Source organism: Aquarana catesbeiana, linkage group LG01 (assembly GCF_042186555.1).
Source record: "Aquarana catesbeiana isolate 2022-GZ linkage group LG01, ASM4218655v1, whole genome shotgun sequence".
NCBI lineage: Eukaryota > Metazoa > Chordata > Amphibia > Anura > Ranidae > Aquarana > Aquarana catesbeiana.
In genome coordinates this window covers 237,663,329-237,681,840 of record NC_133324.1, presented here as the reverse complement: position 1 = coordinate 237,681,840, position 18,512 = coordinate 237,663,329, and the positions used below count along the sequence as shown (strand labels likewise).

At 41.9% G+C, this 18,512-nt stretch overlaps 1 protein-coding gene across 3 annotated transcripts in view; it reads right to left on the bottom strand.

The window, feature by feature from the left end:
* Positions 1 to 18,512, bottom strand: part of CUX2 (cut like homeobox 2) — a 755,888-nt gene that overhangs the window by 18,957 nt on the left and 718,419 nt on the right. For all 3 annotated transcript variants that reach the window (XM_073626099.1, XM_073626084.1, XM_073626092.1), the window contains 2 exons: positions 18,266 to 18,425; positions 11,785 to 12,066 (listed from right to left, as the gene is read on the bottom strand). In XM_073626099.1, the coding sequence (XP_073482200.1) occupies positions 11,785 to 12,066; positions 18,266 to 18,425 (442 nt within the window). The remainder of the gene's footprint in view (positions 1 to 11,784; positions 12,067 to 18,265; positions 18,426 to 18,512) is intronic.

Here is an 18,512-nt window from a genome sequence, read left to right as displayed (position 1 = left end):
CTCATTAAAATTAGAAGAAAAGAGGTTTAACCTTAAACTACGTAGAGGGTTCTTTACTGTAAGACCAGCAAGGATGTGGAATTCCCTTCCACAGGCGGTGGTCTCAGCGGGGAGCATTGATAGCTTCAAGAAACTATTAGATAAGCACCTGAATGACCGCAACATACAGGGATATACAATGTAATACTGACACATAATCACACACATAGGTTGGACTTGATGGACTTGTGTCTTTTTTCAACCTCACCTACTATGTAACTATGTAACTATGTAACTACTATGTAACTATGTAACATACCATACAATGCATCAGTCACATCAGCACAATGGAAATATTCAAAATTGGGTAAGAGTCTGAAAAAAAGGTGGGCCATCCGTACAGCCATCCTGTCCTGAGGTAGTGGTATCTGACTCCAACCAGATATCCCACACCTTGTTGAATTTTTGTGGGCAGCCCCTGTTCAAATAGGCTTCCTTGTACGTAAGGGGATAACTGAGTTGACCAAGGATTTCCACATATTTAATGTAGGAATGGAGGATGCTCTCCATTTGAGTATAATACTTTTCCGTTCATAAAATCGGAGTAGACCCAGTAAAGGAGGGATAGCCCTTGATGGGGCCAGAGCATTCACCAGCCCTAGAATACAAACAATTATCTTCTGAGGTATAGGGATAGTGGTTAGGCAAGTAATGAAACTTAGTACACTTGACCAAAAGGCCTGTAAGGAAGGGCAGTGACAAATCATGTGTAAACAATTGGCCGGGTCAGCCTGGCAGCGCCAGCAGCCCGGTGGGCAATTGGGGTAGATCTTGTGCAGTTTATATGGCATAAAATTATACTTATGTAATATTTTAAACTGGATAAGTCGATCCCTGGATGATATGAGGTGTGAAAAAGGAAGTACCCATATGTCCTCCCAATCCTCAGTGTCCAGCTCTGGGAGCTTTTCTGCCCAAAAAGTGTGCAGGTTATCCAAACCATGGTGCACAGTCAGTTGCAATGCCTTGTAAATTGATGAAAGTGTTTTTTTTAATGGATTCTTCCTGAAGGAGCGACACCATAACAGATGTGTACAAGGTAAATGGAGAGGTACCAAACTATGCAATTAAGGCATAGCGTACCTGGAAGAACTGGAAAAAGTAGTAATTCGGTAAAGCAAAGTTGTGCTTGAGCTGGTCAAAAGTCTGCAATGTGCCACCCCCACCTCACATTCCTCAGGAATGGAGAGGAATTCCAGTAAAGAGGGGTTTAGCCACAATGGGGCATTCGGAGAAAAATGTCTGGAGCCATTCTTCACATCGGGAGTTGCCGAAACCCATGCTCTAATTACCGTCTTCATCGAGAGTGTTAAAGGGTGATGGGCTCTAATGCCCCTAAAAAGCGCATTCCGCAGGACTTCGTAGGAACCCACCAAGGAAGCTCCAAAAAAGCAACTGCGGAGTTGGAGGTGTCTGATATAAGCCAATTATGGGCATGCTATACCATCACGGCCAAAAAATACTTGTAAAATTTAGGACAGGCAAGACCTCCCTGAGTCCAGGGCCTCTGTAGTAAAGATAGCCGAAATCTAGGGGGATGAGAACCCCATAAAAAGCTAGTAACATGAGAGTTCAATTGTTTGAAAATAAATCTGGGGATTCATATCGGGGAGTGGCACAAAACATACAACAAAGGAAGAAGCAGTTTTATTTTAAGAAAATTAATTTTCCCAATTAATGTTAGAGGAAGGTTGACTCAGGCCTTCAGTCTAGTCTTAAAGATCTGAAGGAGGGGGAAAAGGTTAAGTGTACAAAAGTCCTGAACCCTAGGTGAAATATAGACCCCCAGATATTTAGTCTTATCCATCCACCATAGGGGGTGCTAAGGGTCCGCTACCTGTGTGGCACCAGGATTGACCGGAAGGATCAAGGAATTTAGACATGAATCGCCAGACAGATGGATACCACAGCCATCCCGCTTGCGCTGTTGTTCCATCTGTCTGGCGATTCATGTCTAAATTCCTCAGTGCCAGGCTAAGGCACCAATCATGTTTTTATATCTTTTTAAATAAACGGTGTTAACTATGACCTGTTTTTATCTTTTTTTAAAATGAGCTATCGCGGTAGAGAAATTACAAGGTTCCCAATCACACCTCCTTTGGCACACCAGCAGGACAGTTAAATCATGCTAACAGCTTAACCTGACCTTTTTTTTTTTAGCTAAAAAGGTCATGGTGGTCTGGCGAGTAAACAATTCATTCACATTCACTGGGTGATCTACGTGAAGTTTGCTACTGGTGACGGTTTAAGAATTGAAGTTGCACCCAAAAAGAAAAAGATTTATGGACTTTATTTTGGATGTATTAATTTGAATCACTGTCAATAATCAATTTCAGCACTGGATTGTCAGGATTTATTAATTGTATATTATTAATTAGCACTATGCACTTTAAATTGTGTATGTATAAGGAATGTCATAATTGAACACATACAGTGCCCCCTACCCCTACCACTACACACCCCAAAAAGAAGAAAAATCGATATAAAATCAAAACAACATGTGGACGATGGAGATTCTGCCATGGTATTTGAGACAGCGGTACTGGGCTCATATGAGAGCCTGCGCCTCCTTCTGTATAGAGACTCTGGGGCTAAATTTCTCCTGACAGGGGCAATGCGAGCTACTATTAAAGCTTGGGACTGTGTTCAGGAGTTACTGGCTCCTGCTTCTGGTTGCCTATCACTGGCCTCGCCACTGTGGATGAATCCCCATTTTCCCCATTTCCTTTCTATACCAGATCCTATCATATAGGCGACAAAAGGGATTAAAACTTTAGGAGATGTCACCAGAGGGGGCGAACTATCTCCGTTTGCAGACCTAAAACAGAGGTTTAACCTACTTAACGCCTATCTCTTTCGCTTCCTCTAATTGCGACACGCATTTATCTCCCAATTTGGTTCCACTAGAGTGGAGATGAATTCCTTAAGTTTGGAGAATGTCCTACTGCAGTGGTTTTCAACCTCAGTCCTCAAGTACCCCCAACAGGCCACGTTTTGGGAATTTCTCTTCTAAAGATATAGATAAAATAGCTGTCCAAAATACCAAGCCATTGACTCTGATTTAAAGCACCTGTACAAGATAAAGGAAAACCTGAAAACATGGCTTGTTAGGGGTACTTGAGGACTGAGGTTGAGAACCACTGTCCTACTGGATGAGTCCATGAAAAAAATGTTATCAGAATTGTATAAAGAACTTTTCCCTGTCCCTCCCCCCTCGGTAACCAGGTGTAGAGAGAGATGGGTGGAGGAGGTTCCGGACTTGGGAGGGGAATATGATATGACGATACGTGGAGTTTCCCTTTCAGTCACTTAGTACTAGTAAGGGACCAGTTAATTCACTTAAAACTTCTACATAGGATATATTATACTCCAGCAAAGTTATCTAGAATTTACCCTGGGGCCTCAGCGGAGTGTTGGCACAGCTCACATTCCCCGACCAACTTTGGTCAGATCTTTTGGCATTGTCCGGTGGTTCAGGAGTATTGGTCTGCCATTGTGCGCTGCATCACAGAGATCACCTCTTTGGCCATGCCTATGACAGTGGCAAACTGCCTGCTTGGTCTAGTAGAGAGCCTGGTGCCTACTAGAGCTCAACGCACTTTGTTTAGCCTGCTACTATTTTATGCTCGCAAAGCGCTGATCCTCTATTGGAAGAAACCCATGACTCCCTCCTTGTCTTACTAGGAAGGGCTTGTGAATAAAGTGATTCCATTCTATAAAGCCACTGTACATACTTAAGCAGGGGTTGCCCTAAAAAATTTGAATAAGTCTGGCATATCTGCTTAGATAGTTTTGTTACTGTTGCCTAAAGTCATTATGGTATTAATGGTCAAGCGGAGGCTGGCTAAATAGAGGAGGATATGGGTACACCTTGCTCTGGAGTCCTCTTTTTCCAACCCTGGGGTCTGCTTCAGGCCTCGCTGCTGCCTAACATGTACAAAAAATATGTGATTTTATGCCCTAATGCTTTGGGGACTGCAGTTATTTCTACTTTTGAATTTACTTTGTTACTCCTACCCCTTAAGGGAGACTTACATCCGGGAAGGTGGCGTAGCCCACAGGGTGGATAGCCTGGATTGGGGGAGTGTTTTTGATGTTTTTCAACTGTATTTTTCTGCTGTCGCAGGTGGCGACCAATTTTTGTTACTTGTTTTCTTTTCTTTGTGCTATGCATAACCAATAAAAAGAAGTTTGCAAACAAAAAAAAAAATCAATAACTTGCACAAAGTCAGGGATTTTGTAGGATTAGAGTCAGGTATAATATTAACCAATTATGTCAAGCAGGTGCTAATGATCATCAATGTCATATGCAGGTTGAAACACAGTCATTAACTGAAACAGAAACAGCTATGTAGGAGGCTTAAAACTGGGTAAGGAACAGCCAAACTTTGCTACTAAGATGATGTCATGTAAGAGTTTCATTTCACAGGTCATACAACATGGCAAGACTGAGCACAGCAACAAGACATAGGGTAGGTATACTGCATCTGCAAGGTCTCTCCCGGGCAAAGATTTCAAACTGGGGTTTTGAGATGTGCTGTTCAAGCTCTTTTGAAGAAGCACAAAGAAACAGGCAACATTGAGGACCACAGACACAGTGGTCGGCAAAGGAAACTTAATGCAGCAGATGAAAGACACATCATGCTTACTTCCCCTCAACATCGGAATATGTCCAGCAGTGCCATCAGAACAGAACTGGTGGAAATCAGTGGGATCCAGGTATACCCATCTACTGTCTGGAGAAGTCTTCATGGAAGAATTGCGGCGAAAAAGCCATACCTCTGATGTGGAAACAAAGCTAAGTGACCCAACTATACAAAAAAACATAGGAACTGGGGTGCAGAAAATGGTAGCAGGTGCTCTGAACTGACGAGTCAAAATTTTAAATATTTCTGTACAATAGTGAGTATCTGCAGGCAACGGTGAAGCATGATGGATGTTCCTTGCAAGTTTGGGGCTGCATTTCTATAAATGGAGTTGGCGATTTGGTCAGGAACAATGGTGCCCTCAAATGCTGAGAAATACAGGCAGATATTTATCTATCATACCATACCTCAGGGAGGCATGTGATTGGCCCCAAATGTATGCTGCATTAAGACAACGACCCCAAACATACATCCGATGTCCTTAAGAACTATCTTCAAAGTAAAGAAGAACAAGGAGTCCTGGGAGTGATGCTTTGGCCCCCACACAGCCCTGATCTCAATATCATCAAGTCTTGTCTGGGATTACATGCAGATACAGAAGGATTTGAGGCAGCGTACATCCACCGAAGATCTGTGATTAGTACTCCAAGATGTTTGGAAAAGCCCTTCAAAAAGTGTGTGCAAGTGTACCTAGAAAGATTAATGCTGTTTTGAAGGCAAAGGGTGGTCACACCAAATACTGATGTGATTTGGATTACTCTTCTGTTCATGTACTTTCCATTTTGTTAATTGATAAAAATAAACTACAGTAGTAACACTTCTTTTTCTGAAAGCATTCTTAATTTACAGCATTTTTTCACACCTGCTTAAAACTTCTGCACAGTACTTTCTATCCCATCTGTCTCATATGTAATAACAAAGTGAGTGTTGAATTAGTAGTAGACCCATTACCTGAAATGTGAAAATGGGTCTGGAGTTTAAAGCACAAATTCACAGTTTGATAAAACCCCCACCACCCTGAGTAAAGCTTGCTTTGTTAAGTTAATCTGCAATTAAATGGGTTTCTGCTTGGCGCATCACCAACCCAAAGCCTACTAATAAATTATCTGGCTTCCACTCAGTGTGAACCTTAGAGAGTCATCAAAATGGCAGTATATGTTTGTTAATTACTCTCAGCAGCTATTTTAAAAATATGCTTCATGTTAGTGAAGAAAGTTGTGGAACTTGTTGTAACAGATAAAAAAATGGGGCTGTTATGAGCATGATAACATAGGGACAGAAGAATTTACTTTTCCTACCAAAGTTACACAGATCATTAGTGAATTCCAAAGACAACTAAGTGTGTGGGTTTTAACTAATTATGACTAGATCTTGTGAGCCACACTAATACTGTGCCCAATGTGTACTACTAATAGCTGCGTGCGCGGATCACGTCTCATATATCGTGTCAAATGTCAAAAGAAAAAATATGCGCTGCGCTCAAGTAAACCCAATAAAATTATAAAAATATAATTATATTCTGAAAAAAACAAACTCTGAGTGTATACTGTAGCTCTAAATTCAGCAATATTCAGCAAATTCAGCAATTTTTTTCTTTTTATAAGTGTGTGGGTTTTGCCACCTTTCTTAAAAAAAAAAAAAAATTGGCCAAGGTGGGGTGTGACCTAAAGTGGGTGTAACATGGATAAAAATCCTTGATTGCCGTGAAACACTAATGCGGCGTACACAAGGTCGGACTTTTCAGCTACAAAAGTCTGACAGCCCGTCCGACAGACTTTCGACAGACTTTCGACGGACTTTTGGCGCACTTTCAACAGACTTTCTAACGACCGGAACTTGCCTACACACGATCACACCAAAGTCCGACGGATTCGTACGTGATGACGTACACCGGACTAAAATAAGGAACTTGATAGGCAGTAGCCAATAGCTGCCCTAGCATGGGTTTTTGTCCGTCGGACTAGCATACAGACGAGCGGATTTCTGGGTCCGGCAGAGTTACGACGTAAAGATTTGAAGCATGTTCCAAATCTAAAGTCCGTCAGATTTGCGACTGGAAAAGTCCGCTGAAGGTCCGGTGAAGCCCACACACGATCGGATTGTCCGCCGGCGTCCGTTGGACAAGTCCGGTCGAAAAGTCCGACCGTGTGTACGCAGCATAAGGCTGGCCATACATTATACAAATTTTTTTTTAGATTTACCAAAACCATATAATATAAGGTCAAACCTAAACACCTAAAATTGTATAATGTATGGCCAGCTTTAGAGGTTGATTTACTAAGGGTAAATAGACTGGGCACCTTGCAAGTGCAGCTGCACTCATTTTCCCCAGAGCTTAGTGAACATGGTGAAGCTTCACTTTGTAAAGAATACCCAATCAGGTGCTAGGAGTCCTAGTTATAGTGGATATAACTATCCGCTGGACACTGCAATATTACTTCATTTTTTAGCCTACTTATAAAATACAGGCTGCAGTGCAGATGGTGCGGGGTCTTACGGTAATCACAAAGAGAACTATGTTTTGAAGAAAAGGTTGCTTACAGGACTGTGCCTCCTCATGCCTTTTTTTTTCAGCAGAGCATGCCTTACCACTGAATAAGGTCATAGCACCGCTTTATGAATGGGACCCTAAATTTTGGTTTCAACTGACTTCAAATCCTGTTAAGCACCCCCACAATCTTCAGTGTCAACCCACTGAGTGCTTTGGTAGTGTGGGAGAAGCAAGATGTTTACAATGCAGGAAATTATCTGTGGCTTATAGAAATCATTGTGCTTACACATGTGTAAGACTGGTAAGACTCTGCCAGACATGGAAGCTGGTCAAACATGTTACAGGAGCTTGCCATATGAACCTGAACATGCCACAGGAACTGGTCATACACTGCAGACAAGCTGCAGGTGCTTCAGAGACTATGGACACGCTACAGCAGCTGGTCAGACACTGCTGACATTCTACAGGAGTTTATCAGATACTGTGGATACACTAAAAGACATTTTACAGGAGCTTACCAGACAGGTGCAGACTTGCTACAAGAGATTGTCAAACACTACACATATTCTACAGAAGCTTATTAGATACCAAGGACAAGCTACAGGAGATGGTCAGAAACCTAAGATATTATGCATGAGCTTATCAGACACTGTGAACATGCTACATGAGATAGTAAAACAGTGCAGACATGCTAGAAAATCTTATCAGATACTGCAGACACGATACAAGAGATGGTCAGACACTGCAAACATACTACAGAAGCTTGTCAAACACTGCAGAAATACTAGAGGTGATGTTAGACACTGCGCACTTGCTATAGTAGCTTGTCATGTGCCTACAGACACAACACTGAAGGTCGGACACATTACAGGAGCTTTTCAGACATTGCGGATATGCTACAGTAGCTGGTCAAACGCTACAAAGATAAAACAGGAGATGGTCAGAGACTATAAGCTACACGAGCTGATCAGTACCTGCAGAATTACTTACTAGAGGAATTGGTCAGGGTCTACATTCATACCACAGGAGCTGGTCAGGGACTTACTACAAATGCTGGACAGGGACTGCAGAGTTATTTTCGGAGCTGGTTCAGGACTGAGGCCTGGTCAGAGATTGCAAAATTACTATAGGAGTTGGTCGGGGGCTGCGGACTTAGTAGGGTAGCTGGCCAGAGATTGCAGGCTTATTACAGGAACTGGTCAAGAACTGTGGACTTACTACAAATGCTGGACAGGGACTGCAGAGTTATTTTCTGAGCTGGTTTGGGACTGAGGCCTAGTCAGAGATTGCAGAACAACTATACGAGTTGGTCGGGGGCTGCGGACTTAGTAGGGTAGCTGGGCAGAGACTGCAAATTTACTACAGGAACTGTTCAGGGGCTGTGAACTTACTAAAGGACTTCGAGCTGCTCAAGAACTGCAGACATGAACTAGTCAGGGACTAAGTTTCATATACTCATTGAGGGGGAATTTGCAATCAAATCTTTATTTGAAATAATAAAAAAATAGCAAACTCTGACAAAAGCATAGGGGAAGATGGGCTTATCAGATTATGTGTCTGTGAATTTTGAATGTGATGTTGTACAATGCCTCGACAAAGTATTCATACCCCTTGAAATTTTCCACATTTTGTCATGTTACCACCAAAAATTTAAATGTATTTTATTGGGATTTTATGTGATAGACCAACACAAAGTGGCACATAATTGTGAAGTGGAAGGAAAATGATAAATGGTTTTCAAAATTTTTTACAAATAAATATGTGAAAGCGTGGTGTGCATTTGTATTCAGCCCCCCTGAGTAAATACTTTGTAGGACCATCTTTCCCTGCAAATACAGCTGCAAGTCTTTTTCGGTATGTCTCTATCAGCTTTGCACATCTAGAGAGTGACATTGTTACCTATTCTTTTTTGCAAAATAGCTCAAGCTCTGTCAGATTGGATGAAGAGTGTCTGTGAACAGCAATTTTCAAGTCTTGCCATAGATTCTGAATTGGATTTAGGTCTGGACTTTGACTGGGCCATTCTAACTCATGAATATGCTTTGATCTAAACCATTCCATTGTAGCTCTGGCTGTATGTTTAGGGTTGTTGGCCTGCTGGAAGGTGAATCTCCGCCACATCTCAAGTCTTTTGCAGACTCTAATGCTGTGTACACACGGGCGGACTCTTCGGCATCAAAGGTCCATCAGTCTTCCCGACGGACTTCTGACAGACTTTTGAACGAACGGACTTGGCTACACACGATCACACCAAAGTCCGACGGATTCGTACGTGATGACCTACGACCGGACTAAAATAAGGAAGTTGATAGCCAGTAGCCAATAGCTGCCCTAGCGTCGGTTTTTGTCCGTCAGACTAGCATACAGACGAACAGATTTTTCGACCAAACTCGAATCTGTTGGAAAGATTTGAAACATGTTTCAAATCTAAAGTCTGTCTGGTTTTTGACCGAAAAGGTCCGTCGGAAGTCCGATGAAGCCCACACACGGTCGGATTGTCTGACGGATTCGTTCTGGTGGACGAGTTTGGTAGAAAAGTCCGCCCGTGTGTACACGGCATAACAGGTTTTCTTTCTAAGATTGCCCTGTATTTGGCATCCATCTTCCCATTAATGCTGACCAGCTCCCCTGTCCCTGCTGAAGAAAAGCATCCCCACAACATAACGCTGCCACACCATGTTTCACGGTGGGGATGGTGTGTTCAGTTAGTTTTCCACCACACATAGCATTTTGCATTTAGGCCAAAAGTTAAATTTTGGTCTCATCTGACCAGAGCACCTTCTTCCACATTTTTGCTTTGTCCCCCAAACGGCTTCTCGCAAACTGCAAACGGGACTTCTTATGGCTTTCTTTCAACAATGGCTTTCTTCTTGCTACTCTTCCATAAAGGCCAGATTTGTGAAGTGCATGACTAATAGTTGTCCAATGGGCAGATTCTCCCACCTGAGCTATGGACCTCTGCAGCTCCTCCAGAGTTACCATGGGCCTCTTGTCTGCTTCTCTGATGAATTCTCTCCTTGCCCGGCCTGTCAGATTAGGTGGACGGCCATATCTTGGTAGGTTTGCAGTTGTGCCATACTCTTTCCATTTTCGGATGATGGATTGAACAGTGCTCCAAGAGATGTTCAAAGCTTGGGATTTTTTTTATACCCTAACCCTGCTTTAAACTTCTCCACAACCTTATCTCTGACCCGTCTGATGTGTTCCTTGGCCTTCATGATGCTGTTTGTTCACTGAGGTTTTATAACCTCTGAGGGCTTCACAGAGCAGCTGTATTTATACTGAGATTAATGTACACACAGATGTACTATTTACTAATTAGGTGACTTCTGAAGGCAATTGGTTGCACTCAATTTTAGTTAGGGGTATCAGAGTAGAGGGAGCTGAATACAAATGCACGCCACACTTTTCACATATTTATTTGTAAAAAAAAATGAAAACCATTTTATCATTTTCCTTCTACTTCACAATTTTGTGCCACTTTGTGTTGGTCTATCACATAAAATCCCAATAAAATACATTTACTTTTTGGTGGTAACATGACAAAATGTGGAAAATATCAAGGGTATATGAATACTTTTTCAAGGCACTGTACTGCCAGGAATGCTTCATATGTTAACAGACATGTGATACCCAGGAGGGGCACAAAAGACAATCACTGAAAACAAGGCTAAAGTGTCAGAAAGAAGAAAGTTGACTCTGTTAAGTATTGAGGAGGAGTATTGGGTAAAGGAAATTATTGGGAGACTTGCCAGAGAATTAATTTTCACCAGCACATACTCTGTCCTCTGTTTAAAAGTCAGGACGATGTAAAATACTAGCCAGGTTGCAGCCTTAATAAAAGTGAAACTAAAGAGCTGGAAATGTCCCCTTTGTTCTTCTCAAGAGTCATAAAAATTATTGCAGCCGGACCAGCAGTTAGGATGTTTTCTTACTCTCTGAAGCACACATCTTTCATGTTCTCATAGCTGTGGAGTTGCAATAATACTGCCAGCTCCTGCCTTAGATCATATGGTCTGCTTGCAGATCCTTTTTTCATTGGGCAGGAGCTGCACAGTCATTTTGTATATAGTAATAAAGAGGGAGCGAGAGAGCCACATTTGGAGCTATTTCATTTATCATTTCAGGTACAGATACATTACCAATCACTCATGCCTATTAATACACAAATCATCTCTAATATTTATATACATCAGGAAGTAACACAAACACTGACTGTGTATGACTGATTCCATGAACTTCTAAGAGGTGGAAATTTTTCCAATGGAAATTGCTGATAGAAGATTTAAATAAACTGTAGGTCATCACGTTGCTTTGCATTCATGTAAATGAGTGTCACTTCCAGAAAACAGGAAAAGGGAACTTTATAAATAGATTTGTATCATGTGAGTGTCTTATGAACATACTGTACACACTCTACACCATGAACCACAGAATTGCTTTTTGTTAGTATTTGCTCTGCATGGAGTGTGTTGTGAGATGAGCTTCACCCCTCCAAACCACCAAACTCCATATAAAACCCTAGGTACTGCACTGTTCAGACATTCTAAAAGGAAATCGTAGGAAGCTCATGTTTTACACAAATTACAATAATGTTTGTACATTTACCTAAATTATTGTCAGTCAGCACTTCCTTCACCCTCTTTGTAATGGAGTATGTATCCAGCTCCGGAGACATGGCCACAATCTCCTGGATCCCAGCTGCTGCCAACTGGTGAGGACCTGGGAAGGTTCGACCACTCAAGGAGGAAGTAGATCGGCTTTCTGGCTGCTGGTTTTCTTTGCTGCTTTCAAAGCTCAACATAAGAGGCTCAGTTGAACTTCTTTCTTGATCTGAAGGGCTTGGAGGTGGAGATGGGGATGGCTGTGTTTCCAAAGGGCTTGCTGTCCCTTCAAAAGAAAGATAAACTATTATTTTCTGTGCTTGTAAAACTATACCACTGATAGAAACCTTTTATTAGCCTGCTTGTCCATCCCATAGTTATATTAAAGCAAACCAAGGAAATGAGAGTGTTAATTCCATTTCCCCCAGTTTTATTTATTTATTTTTGGAGCATGATATTGGAACTTGTGGCTTTAGCCTCTCAGCAGGCTTTGTAGTGTGTCCATGTGTGGCTGATTTTACATTGTTTGCTATCATGTTCTCATGCACACAATATTATATACCGTATATTGTTTCTGCTGCATATCAGTAGATAGTGCTTTGAATGAAAAATGACTGCACGGCTGCATTGCAATGCTGAAGATACATTTGACACCCAGTGTTGTGTTACACTATGTGATTTATTATCGCTCTGTGCCTTTAAGATTTGTTCCCTTCTGTCTTACTGAACTCTCTCTCCCACCATAATTCTGTATATTCTCCTCCCCTTCCTCTCTCTGATTCATTTTGCTCAGTATACCTCATGCTGTAACATCTTTCCATGTGGCTTACAACACCAACGTTTTTCTATCTATAAATATCCATCATTAAACGGAACATTCGAAAGGATACATCATCTGTCTCTCAATAACAGTGAGTTATTGATTGAATTAAGCTTTCTGAATTGATGCAAGGGATAAATAGAACACCAGGTCATGTAAGCTCTATATGAAGCTGGAGATAAAGTTTATTGCTTTGTAGTTGAGTCAGAACAGTAGAAAAACAGAGTTCCACAGTCTAATTACAAGATTTCTGCCTGACAGTACTGATGCAGACAAGATTTACTGCCCTCATTGCAAGAAAGAATGAGACAGCAGCACGTGGAATCCTCATAACCTGAGTCCAGGCTGCATGGTGCCATATTACAGCTCACAGATCCTGCCTGCTTATCACTCAGCCATTGTGTGCCATGAGTTACCACAGCTCTGAACATGAACACACAGCAAAACCAGCACAAGATCCTGAGCCAACTGAGTTACTCAAACGCTCAGTCAAACCAACTTGGAAAGTAATGGAGAATTATGAAGCTTTAAGAACTGAATTGTTTAATAGCTTGAAACTATTTTGGGAGAAGATTGTATCTGAATCTAATACAGTGTCTGTTGAACGTGAACTACTGACACTAGAGGGCCCATTAAACAACTTTCTCGGCCTCATATGAGCTCTATCAGCTTACCAGTGACAAGTTCATTAATGTCTTACAAAATATGAACACAGCAGGTTCACTGGAGGAATTAAAGAATTTCAAGGCTCTTAATCTAGAAAGAAACAGTTTCATCCAGCAAACCAAATTAAAGGCAGAAGCAAAGATAGAGCTGCTACAGGACACTGCATCTCATGCCGTGTACACAAGAGTGGAATGTCCGACAGAAAAAGTCTGACGGGAGCTTTTCATCATATATTCCGATCGTGTGTATGCCCCATCTGACTTTGTACGTCGAAAATTCTGACGGACCTAGAAAGAGAACATGTTCTAAATTCCTATCAGGAAAACCGCTTGTCTGTACGCTGTTCCGACGTACCAAAAACGACGCATGCTCTGAAGACATGCTCTGACGAGACAGAAGCTATTGGCTACTGGCTATTGAACTTCCTCGCGTTCTGGACGGTCGGAGTTTGGTGTGACCGTGTGTATGCAAGACAGCTTGAGCGGAATTCCGACGGAAGTCCGTCGGAAAAACCTTCAGAGTTTATTCTGACGGAAAAACCGGTCATGTGTACAGGGCATCACAGATCTGTTTCCACCAGACATTCTAAAAAGTCTTCTAGAAGTCATAGTTCAAAATACTCAACACTCAGTGAGCGACTTATTAGTGCCCGCGCTGAAGCGGAAGCCAGCAAGGTGCAGGTCGCATATGCAGAAAAGAGAGCAGAGTTGGAAGCTCAGACCGCACGTCAAAGAGCAACAATAGAAATCTTAAACGAACAGTGTAAACATGATGCAGCTATGGCAAAGCTAAGGGTCCTAGAGCAAGCTATCAGTGCAGACGAAGGTGCAAGTGAGAAAGGCAGCATCAACCTAAACATAGCAGATATGGAAGATCCCCTCAAACGCACTAAAGACTATGTCCTAAGCCACTGCAGTGTACACTCCAATGCTCCTGACAACATAGAGACTCCATGTTGCAGACTCACAAGTCTTTACCACTCACCCATGATACTTTGTCTACCTTTCTCGCTGAAGTGTCTGCCATAGTGAACGCAAGACCTTTAGTGCCGGTATCTGCAGATCCTGATGATCCGGTGAACCGTGCTCCAGCTTCGCTTCTTACTCAAAAGATTGGAACTGCTGTAATATCTTCAAGTGAGATCGAACCCAAGGATATCTACAGGCCTCAATGGAAGCAGGTGCAGCATCTAGCCAATGTGTTTTGGCATCGTTGGAGGAAGGAGTCTCTTCATCCCCTTCAAGTTCGTAACAAATGGCAACAAATGGCAAACATAAAAGACAAGGAAGTTTGTCGGAATGAGTGGCCAATGGGTCTTATTACTAAAGTTATGCCTGTGACGATAACAAGGTCCGGAAGGTAGAAGTCAAGGTAACCAAGGGAGGATCGACACGAAACTTTACTCAACCAATTACAGAGTTAGTACTCCTTTTGCCAGGTGTGAGACTTATGCAAGGACTAGCCATGCTGTTGGCACGGCGGGGAGTACATTGCTACTATCTTCAGGTTCTATTTGGAACTTTGGAATTCTTTGAAGACATCATACGTCGGACTACATGTTCTTCAATCCTGTTGGACTTATGTTTATTTTTGCTTGTTGCATGTTTTTTATTACAGGTTCCAGGGCATTTCACAGCATTGGACTTCTTGAATATATATATTAGTTTATGGTTATGAAATCTAAAGATTTCAGACGGGGAGTGTTGTGTAACACTATGTGATTTATTATTGCTCTGTGCCTTTAAGATTTGTTCCCTTCTGTCTTACTGAACTCTCTCTCCCACCGTAGTTCTGTATATTCTCCTCCCCTTCCTCTCTCTGATTCATTTTGCTCAGTATACCTCATGCTGTAACATCCTTCCATGTGGCTTACAACACCAATGTTTTTCTATCTATGAATATCCATCATCAAACGGAACATTCGAAAGGATACAATGTCTGTCTCTCTAACAGTGAGTTATTCATTGAGTTAAGCTGTCTGAATTGATGCAAGGGATAAATTGAACACCGGGTCGTGTAAGCTCTATATGAAGCTGGAGATAAAGTTTATTGCTTTGTAGTTGAGTCAGAACACCCAGCCTGCAGGTGAATTGATCCACAATTTGGACAGACTGACTCACTGCCTGTCAATGCCTACATAGTCCATTAATCATCATTGTATAGGGAATTCCTCATCCTACTGACCACCAAAATAAAGAGGCACTTTGATTTCCAGTGATCACCAATGTAAAGAGGCATTTTTTCCCACTGACCACCAATATAAGTGTGCATTCTTTCTCTCACTGACCCCCAATGTAATAGGCCATATAGCACTGACCCCCAAAGTAATAGGGCATATAACACTGATTCCCAATGTAAGCAGACACTTCTTCACTGACCACCAAGATAAGGTAGTATTTTTCCTGTCACTGACCACCACTGTAAGAGGGCACTTTCCACCAATGTAATGGCGAATTCTCCTTGCCACTGACCATCAATATAAAGAGGTATTCTTCCTTCCACTGACCACCAATATAAGTGGGCACTTATTCACTGACGATCAGTGTAAAGGGCGCTACACTAAACTCTAATCTATAGGGGGAAATTCCAAGTTATTGAACTCTGTACACCATGCTAAAAGTTATGTACTCTGAATTGTTGCAATCTGTATGCTGTGCTGTATGTTACATATTTTGGACTGCTGTACTCTATGAGACAACTGGACATATACATATTACTGTCCACTGCATTCTGCATGTTACATAATTTGGATCACTGCACTCCGCACATTGTGTGAAAAGTTACATACTGCACACCACTGCCCAACATTTGTTGTTTTGAATATGACATGTGGACTACTGAGCTCTGTACATTTTGTTTTACATAACATATTATAAACTGCTGCTTTCTGTATGCTGTACTGTACTATATATAATATAGGCTCTCCCTTGCAATATGTACACATTGTAATATGCTACATACCCCAAACTACTGGGCTTTGTACAGTGTGCCTAAATGCTTCTTCACAAAAGCCTATATGTGACCTAAAGTTACCTATTTTGCGAAACTTGGACTTACTCCTAATGTAGATCACTTTATTTAAAGGAAGCATGTCAACAAAGAAATGAGACGCCTGCCATATCTGAATGTCCAATCATAGTCAAATCACAAAACTGAGCTGGATTTTTGACCAAACTGTGCTGCTGCTATAGTGGGGCACTTGACTGTGCTGTCTGTCACATAAAACAGTGCACATATATGTTCTGACATTTAAAAAAGTGCAATAAGTAAAATCATAATTTAGTGATTTTGTTGAATCACTACAGAGGAAACACAGTCACGTTCACAAATTGCACAATTGTCTTTGTTTCCTCTGTATTTGTGCTTTTTTGCATCCTGGAGCTTCTAACTACATTTCTGTTTTCTGGGTAAAAATGTACCTATGTAAGTTATAAGAATGACTTGCACCAAATTGCATGACCAAATTTAACAGTAAAATCTCACACATCATAGCAACAGGAAAAAGCTGGTTCTATGGTTAACCTGCAATAGATTGCTTTACGAGGTAATTACCAGTATTCTTCAAATGACTAACGTTTTCCTGCATATCTGTAGATTTAACTGGAACCTCTCTGTACCTTGTATGCGCTTAATTTTTTAAAATTTTCCAGAACTTTTAGATCACGTGTTAACATTTGCACATATCTAATTTCAGTAGAACTATAGGCAAAGCTTCATTATTTCATTTTCCATTTTTGACCATCACTTTCTGTCCCACAGAAAAAAGTGAGAAGAAAGCCCTACAAATTAAGGGAATCTCTTGGGGCCTTTCAGGTCACCAGCACTATTGTCCCAGTTGGAAGATTTCCCCGCTATAATTTTTTTAGGGACAACCCAAAATTTGGGATTTTCTTTTACTTTCATTTATCATACTTATTATTGAAGCTAGTGGTAAAAAGGAAAGGGTGAATCTCCCTAAAAGAGGCACAGACAGTAATAAAAACCTAATTGGTGTTCTAAACCAGTGGCGGCCTGTGCACTGTGGGCGCCGGACGCATGGATTCCTATGACGGGAGGGGGTGATACTTTTTGAAGCACCTGATTAGAGCCAGGGACTCTAATAGGCTTCAAAATAGGGTGGGCTCTGGGCGCAGAGAGTGCACCCTGATCCCACCTAATTGTGTGACGATAGTGAATTAATTTTCGCTATTTTCACACTAACAAGTGGCTGCATATGATGGGCACAAGTGGCTGTGTTTGATGTGCACAGTGGCTGCGTTTGATGGGCACAATGGCTGCATATGATGGGCACAAGTGGCTGCATATGATGGGCACAAGTGGCTGCATATGATGGGCACAAGTGGCTGCATTTGACGGGCACAAGTGGCTGCATTTGATGGGCACAAGTGGCTGCGTTTGATGGGCACAAGTGGCTGCATATGATGGGCACAAGTGGCTGCATATGTTGGGCACAGTGGCTGCATATGATGGGCACAAGTGGCTGCATATGTTGGGCACAGTGGCTGCATATGATGGGCACAAGTGGCTGCATATGATGGGCATAAGTGGCTGCATATGATGGGCACAATGGCTGCATATGATGGGCACAGTGGCTGCACATGATGGGCACAGTGGCTGCATTGTTTTGGGGGGCACAATGGCTGCAATTGATGGGCACAAAGAGGCTGCAATTGATAGGCACAGTGAGGCTGCAATTAATGGGCACAGTGAGGCTGCAATTGATGGGGGGAGTGTTTCAGTATTTTTCAGTTTGTTTGCGCCCCCCCAAAAAATTTTGAGCACCAGCCGCCACTGTTCTAAACCCTCTCTACTCCATCTAAAGCTAAAAAAAAAGTTTTGCCTTTATTTATATTAAACTAGACATATTTAACTACATGAGTTGAAGTTTTACCCTCATGTGCATGTACTTGGACCATTTTCTGTTTATTCTTTTTCTACCACATCTGCTTATTGCACATAATAACTGATGCATCATCCTTGTAGATATAAAATGCTTTACCTTGTGACAGGGCAGGTTGCTGGGTAATCCCTTGGCCAAGCTGATCTGTCAGCCAGAGCTGCATTCGAATGAATGGTTCTCGGCCTTTCTGGGTTAGTTTACTCCATGGTTTGGGTCTCGAAAGCATGTCACTGACACTGCCCTGGGATAATCCAAGAACCTGTATGGAAAAGCACAAGCTATTGATAAGATGCAAAGTGTAGTACAGGCAACAAAACTGTTAAATTATAACTGCCCCCACAGATTA